Consider the following 10,315-nt stretch of genomic DNA (forward strand, 5'->3'; position numbering starts at 1 on the left):
GGCTGTTGCTAGGTGCATCCAGCATTATTGCTGGTGCACCCAACACTTTAATGAATGGACAAAATTGTCCTTGGTTAATTTTAAATAAAAAGCGAGATCCACACCCAGCGCCACACCTTCTTCCACATCTTCTTGCTCGTTCCTCTTCTTTCGCAGCTTCTCCCTTTTCGTCTTCTCTGTTTTCATCTTCGGCGCGGCCATTTCCACCTGCATTTCGTTATACATTCTCCGGTGTCGAGGTTAGCTTCCTTTTCTTACTCTCTAATTGCTTTTTTCTTTGATTATTGGTGTAGGGTAGATGACTTAGAGCTTAGGACTGCATCCATGGAGGAATGGCCTTAGGGTAGACGACCTCTGTGTTTTGATTGTTGTGTGAGGGAGAAGAAGAAGGTTCGTCCATGTGAATGTGTGGAAGAACCTTCTTCCGCATGCGATAGATGGTTCGTCTCCTTCGTGCAGAAGATGGTTCTTCCGTTGGTTCCTGCGGAAGAAGGTTCTTCCGCGTGAACCAACAGAAGGACCATTTTTCGCACGAAGGAGATGAAGCATCTGTCACATGCGAAAGAAGGTTCTTCCGTAGGTAGGTTTTCTCAACCACGGAAGAACGTTCTTCCGCATGGATCTGCGGAAGAACCTTCTTCCGCATGGATCTGCGGAAGAACCTTCTTCCGCATAAATGATTTCTCATCCACGAAAGAACCTTCTTCTGCGTGAACATGTAGAAGAAGGTTCTTCCATGGGTTGAGAAATCATGTCTGCGGAAGAACCTTCTTCCATGTGGAGCTACGGAAGAACGTTCTTTCGTGGATAGTCGCAAAAGAAGGCTCTTCCATATGTTGCTATGGAAGAAGGTTCTTCCGCATGAAGGAAATCCTTCTTGCGAAAGAACCTTCTTCTGCAGCGACATGTTTTATTGTATATTGCTTCTTTTTTTTTAATTATCCCTGAACCATCATTTTATTCATATTATTAGTTAGTTTTTTTTTATTTGCTATTACAAAGTGCATATGTATATGAGAAATGACAAATTGAATTTTTAGTTAGTTCTTTAAAGTTTTCATACAATTTAGATATCATGAAAAATGATAAATACTAGGAAAAATACTCCAATACTTAAGTCAATAAGAAACCCTTCAAAGTGATGACAGACTAATAAGCATTAGTGTTGAGCTAAATTCCTTGACAGAGCCCAAGACCTCTTGTTGCAATTATATCCTTAACAAGACTAAGAGCTCAAACAATTTCTCCTCGGTCTTCATGCTCCCAAAAGCATCAATATTCTTCACAAACATTGATCCTTGGACAATTCACCAAATTCTTTTTTCATGCTTCTATTCCTTTTATCCATTAGATGATTCATCTCATTAGATATAGAGAGATTACTCTTTCCCGGGTCATGATGTAGCATAGGGGTTTTCTCAGCACTTTTTAAGGTGGTGTGGACCAAGTTATCATCACTCTTGTAAGAGAAATCCAAGAAGCCCAATGCAGTGGTTTGAGGAAATATGAAACAAAATATTAGAAATATTAAGGATGAAACAAGAACAAATCCAAGAAGGGATTTCTTCAGTCGCATCCAATACATGGATCTCTTGCAGCTACTTAGCATATCATTAGGGAAACTTGCTTTCATGGGTAACAGAAAAATGCCAGTAGTTGAGTTGCAGAAACCCTTAAAACAAAGAATCTTAAAACCATCTTAGACTGAGAATATGCCTTTGTTCTATCCCTCTTAATTGCTCCTTCCTGCCTCATTTGTAATTTTGCCTTAACTTCTTCCACAGTTCTTGGAATGTCACACCACCCTTGCTGACAATAACATGGCACATTATGCTAAATGTTAACATCTCCTTACCAGCTTAACATGACATCAACATTTCAGAATGTTATGTCACACAACCTTGAGGCAAATTGTGAAAAACTTATGATACCTCAGCTTGCTTAACAGGATCAGCTTCATTGCACCGCTCACTTGCAGATTTCCCTTCTTGAGAGTTCCCCACATTCCTTGGCTTGACATGTGCTTGAACTCGCACAAGAGCCTGCATGCACCTTAGAGTAACAGCTGCTTGCTTTCTCACTTGCCAACCATGAAATATAGCTTGCAACCTCACCACTGCCTTCAGGGCCCTCAAAGCTCGTCTTGCCTGTAAATCAATAACAAAAGTTTAAAACAAACAAAGAAATGGAGAAAAACTTGACAAAAAATGTGTAAGCACAATAACACACAGAACATACTTTTAAGGATACTAATAATGAAACCCCCAACACAATAGAATGAACCACTAAAAGAGTGGCAAATCCTTCTGTAATCAACCCCCATCTACACAGGGCTAGAGGAATTTAGAAAACTATAAACATTGCAGGTTGATGTCCAACACTCCTATTATGAATTAAACACTAAATTGCATTACCATAGTGAACTATTATTGATTAAACACTAAATAAAAATACAAACCATAGCAAGTCAAAGTGAATTGGTAAACTTCGTAACTCATAACAAAAGCTAATCTTTAGTAATACTAACTGCTTGAAGAGTTGAAGTTTCATCACGATTTGGCTCGTTTCAAAATAGTCAAATTAACAAAACAAAAGCACCATGCAACCTATTTGTAATTCTTCTATAAAAGTCCATACTATGATAGTATGATTAGGAGGTCCTGATCCTAAATTGAACTTGGAGTCTTGCATAACACTAATTCTTCAATCTAAAATTCCATGTCTTAAATAATTCAAGAATAGAATGGACTAATGTAGTATCATCTGCTTTTGTTTCTTAAACAATTCAATACCAGAGACTTATAATAACTAAAAAGCTAAAAAGGAAAAACATAAATCCTTCGAGAGAGAACAAACTGCTTCATGATAATGCAAAAGATTGAATGAAATTAGCTAACTAGAAAAGAGTTTTTGTCTTACCCGTGGTGCAGTTCCAAAAATTTTAATATTTCCTTCTTACCTTTCCTTTCCCTAGAAAACCTAGATGTCTGCCCCCCAAACCTCCATGACCACTACACCCAACACCACCATTCCACTCAAACACCGCCAGCCAACACCACTTCTACACTCAAACACCACCACCGAATGCCACCTCCACATCACACCGCCATGCGCACGACTATGACCATGAACCTCCACGCTGCATTGAACCACCATTATGTTGTACCACTTCTATATAATTACAGATTGGGTAATTCATAATACATTCTATAATACATACATGCGGATTTTGGATTGGGTAATCCATGATACAAATGTATTACAGATTAACCAATATGCAATACATTTGTGCCTATTACAAATTTCTCAATCCATAATACACACTTCCTTCTTCGACACCATTGTTGACCTCAACCACTACCTCTCCAACTCATTGGACTCAAGTTGATAGTTGAAACTACTAGAATACAAAGCTTGTGCCTGAAGAACATTTATAATAAAGGTTCACACTTCAAATAGAACAATTTCATACCTGGCATGCCTTCATTCCACATGTCCCTCCTAATCAAGTAGTTATGAGAAGATAGAATTTTCAACAAAATGCCATGCATAATGTCACATATATCATGACTAAATAATTTCACATGATAATGTCACACAAATTTCACATGACAATGTCACACATATCATGCAGTAACACTTAGGGGACCACTCAACCCCTACCAACAAGTGACACTGTCACACATATCATGAGAAGATCATGTTCAAATTTTGCATGACAAGATCATGTCCAAGAAACATACAAAACTTAATTTGACCAAATTAGTAAGAAACATACAAAACTTGTATTTGAACAAATTAGTAATGACAAAGCTTTGTTACCAATTATTTTAATACTTAATTTTACCAAAAAAAAAAAAGTAAATGTTCTTCATGATTTCAGATCATGGTTAGAACATGAGGTCTAGGTCGTGCCTTAGGAACTGGTAGAGGCAGAGACATGAGTTAGGATGCGTATCAACTTGAAGTTCCTTGACGTAGGCCTACTGCTTCAGTACGTAGGCAACGGGTTCATTTTCCTCATGTGACTGAGGATGTTACTCAGACATCTGAGGATGTGCCTTAATTGAATGAGGATGTTCCTCATGTGTCTGACGCTACTCCGGAGATAACAGGCGTCGTCGATGCTGCGGACGCAAAGGGAGTGGCTACTGATGGTAGTGAGGGTTCACCTGCTGCTGATGGTAGTGAGGGAGTGGCTATTGATGGTAGTGAGGGTTCACCTACTGCTGATGGTAGTGAGGGAGTGACTACTGATGGTAGTGAGGGTTCACCTGTTGTTGATGAGGAATTCCCTGGTGGGCCATGCGACCCATCAATTTTGACTGGTTTTTCCAAGCACCTGACACATAGCATTTGGAGTGGAAAGGTACTCACATTTTGACGTTGAGTAATTATATGATAATTATTTATAGTTGGATTTTTTTTTATATAGACATTTTTATAAACTGATATGTGTTATTCAATTTAGGAACGACCCGAGCTGAAGGTAGTCTCCCATTGTAGAAAAGTCTATAAATTTGGGAGACCAGCGCCTGAGATAGAAAGCATGATTGCGGCCACCGGATTGAGTCCACTGATCAGGTGTTCGGTAATCACCACTAATCCTGGACTTATATTCGCCTTCGTTGAGAGGTGGCATGGGAAGACCAGCACCTTCCACCTGCCAGTAGGAGAGTTGACGATCACTCTAGATGACGTGTCGTCAGTTCTACACCTTCCCATCACTGACGCGCTGCATACCTTCGAGCCGCTGGTTACTTTCGACGTGGTCATGTTGTTGACAGAGCTGCTTAAGGTAAGCCCTGAGAAGGCTAGAGCTGAGACCCGTCAGGCGTCTGGGCCTTGTTAAATCGAGTGGCCTCAGAAAAATTAAGAAGGGGGGGTTGAATTAATTATTCCTAAACCTTTACTAATTAAAAATTACTCTTCTAAGGCTTTTACTTATTTTGTTAAGAGAATATGGAGTAGAAGAGAAACTTAATAGAAAGTAAAAGCAAAAATTAAATGCACAGCGGAAAGTAAAAGAGTAGGGAAGAAGGAAACAAACACACAAGAGTTTTTATACTGGTTCGGCAACAACCCGTGCCTACATCCAGTCCCCAAGCGACCTGCGGTCCTTGAGATTTCTTTCAACCTTGTAAAAATCCATTTACAAGCAAAGATCCACAAGGGATGTACCCTCCCTTGTTCTCTTTGAACCTAGTGGATGTACCCTCCACTAGAATTGATCCACAAGAGATGTACCCTCTCTTGCTCTCAGTCAAACCCAAGTAGATGTACCCTCTACTTGTACCACAAAGGATGTACCCTCCAATGTGTTAAGACAAAGATCTCAGGCTGTTAAACCTTTGATACTTTGTGAATGGGGATACAAAAGAATTCTCAGGCGGTTAGTCCTTTGAACACTTTTGTATTAGGGAAAGGGAAGAATAAAAAAAATTCTGAGACTGTGTCGTTTTGAATTCTTTGACAAGGGAGAAGGGAGACACAAAAGAATTCAGGCGGTTAGTCCTTTGTTCTTTTGGAAAAGGGAGAAGAGAGACACAAAAAGAATTCAGGCGGTTAGTCCTTGGCGAATTCTTTTTGGCAAAGGGAGAAGAGAATGAAAAAGATGAATAGCACAAGTTTTCAAGGTTTAGAAAAACCAGAAAACATTGGAAAGCTTTTGGCAAAAGGAAGAAGAAGAAGAAGTTCAAAGAGACTCAGAAATCAATGTGGAAAACTTGCTTGTGTAAAGAATGAATTGGAAAAGATTGATTGATAGAATGAATGAATTGATTGAAAAATGCAAAACAAAGCCTTGCTTTTATAGACTCTTCGTGTCTGATTAAGAAGACCATTTAGAAGAGTTATAACTTTTAGAAAAACTTAAAACCAATTTGAAAAAGTCAAAAACCTTTTGAAGAGTTACATCTTTTGATTTATTCAGAAATAGTCAATGGTAATCGATTACACAAAGCTTTTGTGTGAAAGGATGTGACTCTTCACATTTGAATTTGAATTTCAACGTTCAAGGGCTCTGGTAATCGATTACCAAAACATTGTAATCGATTACAACTTTTTGAAAATAATTGAAACGTTGTAAATTCAGTTTGAAAACTTTTTCAAACTCATTTTGTTACTGGTAATCGATTACAACAATTTCAACATTCAAGGGCACTGGTAATCGATTACCAAAACATTGTAATGGATTACAACTTTTTGGTAAAAGGTTTTGTCAAAAATTCATGTGCTACTCAAAGTTTTGAAAAAACTTTTTAATACTTATCTTGATTGAGTCTTCTCTTTATTCTTGAATCTTGATCTTGATTCTTGAGATCTTGAGATCTTGAACCTTGAATCTTGATTCTTGTCTCTAGACTTTCTTCTTGAGTCTTGAATTCTTCTTGATTCTTATCTTGAACTCTTGAATTGTTCTTGATTTACTTGAGTTGTTCTTTGATTTATCTTTGATTCACTTGAGTTGTTCTTTGATTGATCTTTGAGCTTTTTGTCATCACCTTTGTCATCATCTTTTGTTATCATCATTGTTATCATCAAAACACCTTTGAATCACCTTTGATTCACCATGAAGCTTTGCTTCTACAGGCCTCATGTTCGGTTGTCTTGGCTCCGGGAGGTGTACCAGACCAGGTGTCGGGCCAGACGTTGGGTTGTAGCAGCCCACGCGTATCTCCTCCACTTGGTGGATTGCACTCTTTTCGCTAATAAGAGTGCAACACATGTTCATGTCATGCACTTGGAGGCTTTCAGGGACCTGGACTAGGCAGGGGGATTCTCTTGGGGATTGGCAGCATTGGTGCACTTGTATGACCATCTGAATGAAGCGTCGCAGACCCCTACATGGCAGATGGGCTGTTACATGACATTATCTCAAGTAAATATTTTGTTACTTATAATTTAAATTGAACTAGGATGAAATACATGTTTTTTATTGATGTTGACTTCGTGTTTGTAGTGCTGGATATACGAGCACTTTCCGATGGTGCATCAGTGCGTCGTTGATGATGCTTATGCTGAGGCAAGCCCACGTGCCTCTAGGTGGCTTACGAGTAAGGCTCATATGAGGGGGATCAAGGGAGCCCCATACCAGGCACGTATAGAAGCCCTGACTGTGATGGACGTGTGCTGGATGCCCTATGCAAAGCACCAGGGAGTTAAGGGCTTCGACCTGATCTCATCCTACACGGGCCAGCTAAGATGGGGTCAGATAGTCGTCTACGTTCGACCAGAGTGGGTGCTTCGACAGTTCGGCTACATTCAGACCGTCCCTCCGCCGCCTATTCGTGATTCGTTGACGGGTCTTGATATAGACGGTCGGTGGCTGCACTTTTCAGACCATCTAGTGCCCGCAGGGGAGATCTGTGTAGTTCCTGGCCAGGTAGCGCTAGACTACATGGATTGGTTTTTCCAGATTTCCCACCCGTTTGTCACACCGATCGAGGACGGTGCTGAGCTGAGACATCTGCCTACCCCACATGATGAGGAGTTCGTCGAGCCACCTATCCCAGAGGTTCCAGTTGCATCCGATCTCCCTACGCATTTAATGGTAAGCTAAAATTGTGTAGTTTTTCATAATTTAAATTTTTTAAAAATTTGATACTAACTTTGTTATTTTGACTGTGACAGGTTGATTGCCAAGGATGTCAAGCGATCGCTGAGGATTTGGAGCGGGTCGTCAACCTCAGGATGGTCACTGAAGGCACTGAGTTATATGACATCATGGCTCGTTGCCTCAGGATCGCTAGAGGTGATGACGCCGCAGATGGAAGTCTTAGGCTGCGACAAAGATGGTGCATAGAATAGGATACATATTTTTATTGTATTTAAAGTTTTAATTTTAGTATTCCTTTATATATGTGATAAGACACATATTGTTAGAGCATTTTTAATTTCTCTCTCTCTCTCTCTCTCTCTCTCTCTCTCTCTATATATATATATATATATATATATATGCTTTGAAATTTAAATATAAACCACACACACGTACATAGAGAGAATAAAAAATTATCTATCCAAATAAAACAAGATACAAGTAAATAACTAAAAATTATGAAATTAATGTTTTTTCAATATATAAAATAGAGAAGATAAAATAATGGAACAAGGTGATTTACTCCCGCTTTGGAGAAACTAAAAAATAATATTATTTCATCTAGGGAGACAGAAATTTGTAATTTATTAAAAAAAATTACATGTGAATTTTTTTTCCAAAGATTTTGAAGAACAATTACTTTCTTTAAGTTAATTTAGATTATGAGTTCAAAATAGAGAAAAAAAATCAAAGAATAAAATTGATGAAAATATAGTAAAAAAATATAATATTCGAATAAATAAAAATAAAATGAAAGAAATGAATAAATTTATTTTTACCCGTTTAGGATAATGGAAAAGAGAGTGAAAATAAATAAATAAGTTATTTAGAAATATTTTATACTAATTAAAATATAATTTTTTACTCCATTTTTTTATTAACATAAATTATTTATTATTTTTGAATTATCGAACAAAAAAATGATTTAATTTCTTAAGAAATTAAAAGGAAAAAAGTGAAATCAAGAAAATCACTTCCCCCGCATTTTACATCAATTTGAGATAAAATAATAACTAAAAAAAAAAACAAAACTTGGCAAACAAACCAATGCATTAAGTTATATATAAAAAAGATTGAAAGGGTTTATCATTTAATTTTTAGTAAAATAAGTGATTAAGTTATGTCTGTTGTTTAAATTACAAAAATAAAAGCTTGAATTTTCTTAATTAACATTTTCAGTTCAAGTATTATAAATAGAATAAAAGTAAGAGTTATAAGATTAATTTGATAATTAAGAAAGAAAGAAGGGAGTGAGACATCTTGAGTTTGAATCATTATTATTAATATATAATTATTTATGTGTTTCTAACGAGCTTATAATATAAAGATTAATCGATAAAACATTTATTTATGAAATTATTTAAATTTATTTATATGATTTTTATCTTTAAGGAAAAATAATTTCATAAGATTTCAAAGTAAAATTAAATTATTAGTTATTTATTTTTAAAAAATAAAAAGTAATTATATAAATTTATTATTCAATTACTATAATAATAACATACTTTAACAATTTTACATAATTCTGAACAATTATTTAGTACCAACGACATTAAGCATCTGTTTTTCATATATAATACATATAAGAAATGGGTCACTTACAAACAACAATAATCGTAAACAAAGTGACAAAGAGTTGTTTACACACTAACACATTACATTCAGTTGAACATGGTGGACACAAATATAATTCGCATGAAACACCGCAAAATAAAACCAGCATTCAATCTTGCAACGACGTAACCACCTCGTCCTCATTCTCCATAACTGGTTTACTAAAGAGAGCCAAAATTTCTATTGGCACAAATTGTTTCCAGTAATTGGACTCTACCAACACCTTCAGCACGTCGTCGTCAGATTTCAGCTCAATAATTTCAAATTTTAAAATTTTTTCAGAATACTCCAAATGAGCAAGTTATCGAAAAAACAAGCGCCTTACAAGTTGGGATTCATGAATCCCATTAGGAGGATTCCCTTTAGGTGTTACTTGCTTGATCAAATTCTTCAGTTCATCTGTGGTACATCCTTTTGGAATATCAAATTTTTGGAGATTTTTTCCCGTGAACGCATAACCTACAAAGTTGTTTTGGCGTGGCATGTTCCACCTTCCGTTGTAATACAGAACCGCATCTTAAGTAGGGGTCATAGTGCGTTCAAGTAAGTTTAAAATTCCATCTGTTGTTCTACCAATGGTGCATAACAACTCAATCGGTCCAACACATGAAAATCGATCATTAGACATTAACATTGTGTTCGCATCCATGTCATCTTTCAATTGCATACATTGGAAGTGAATTTTGTTACCTGTATCTTCGAGTGGTCGTCGGTAATGAATTTCATCCTCAACTTGATTGTCATTTAGCTCAAGGGTGTTGTGCATTCTGCTTTTAAGAGTTGAAAATCACACATGTTTGGTACTTGCATGGGCACTGGATTTGAACTTTGAAAATAAACCCCATACTCGTTGTGAATAACGGATCCATTTGCAAAAATGAAGGCCAACCTTGAGTTGACGATCGTCTGAGAGGAAGTTTCTCCTAAGAATGCCATTGTTTGTCGATTTTTTTTATAGAATGTGAATACCACTTGATGTGCGACAGATGGGCGCCTAGCCATGCCTCATATATACATGGCATGCAGGTGCATGGCTTCACTTTTAACAGACGCGTCACGTCATTCAATGTCGTGTCATGTTAGTCATTACCGTGTCACGTCAAT

General features: G+C 37.0%; 1 protein-coding gene across 1 annotated transcript; it reads left to right on the forward strand.

The window, feature by feature from the left end:
• Positions 1-3,120: 3,120 nt before the first annotated feature.
• On the forward strand, positions 3,121-7,809 carry LOC114401927. Its single transcript, XM_028364501.1, has 5 exons — positions 3,121-3,190; positions 4,116-4,369; positions 4,472-4,798; positions 6,962-7,552; positions 7,633-7,809. The coding sequence occupies exons 1-5, from the start codon at positions 3,121-3,123 to the stop codon at positions 7,807-7,809; spliced, it is 1,419 nt and encodes a 472-aa protein (XP_028220302.1).
• The last annotated feature ends 2,506 nt before the right edge of the window (positions 7,810-10,315 follow it).

This window comes from Glycine soja, chromosome 20 (assembly GCF_004193775.1).
Source record: "Glycine soja cultivar W05 chromosome 20, ASM419377v2, whole genome shotgun sequence".
Taxonomy (NCBI): Eukaryota; Viridiplantae; Streptophyta; class Magnoliopsida; order Fabales; family Fabaceae; genus Glycine; species Glycine soja.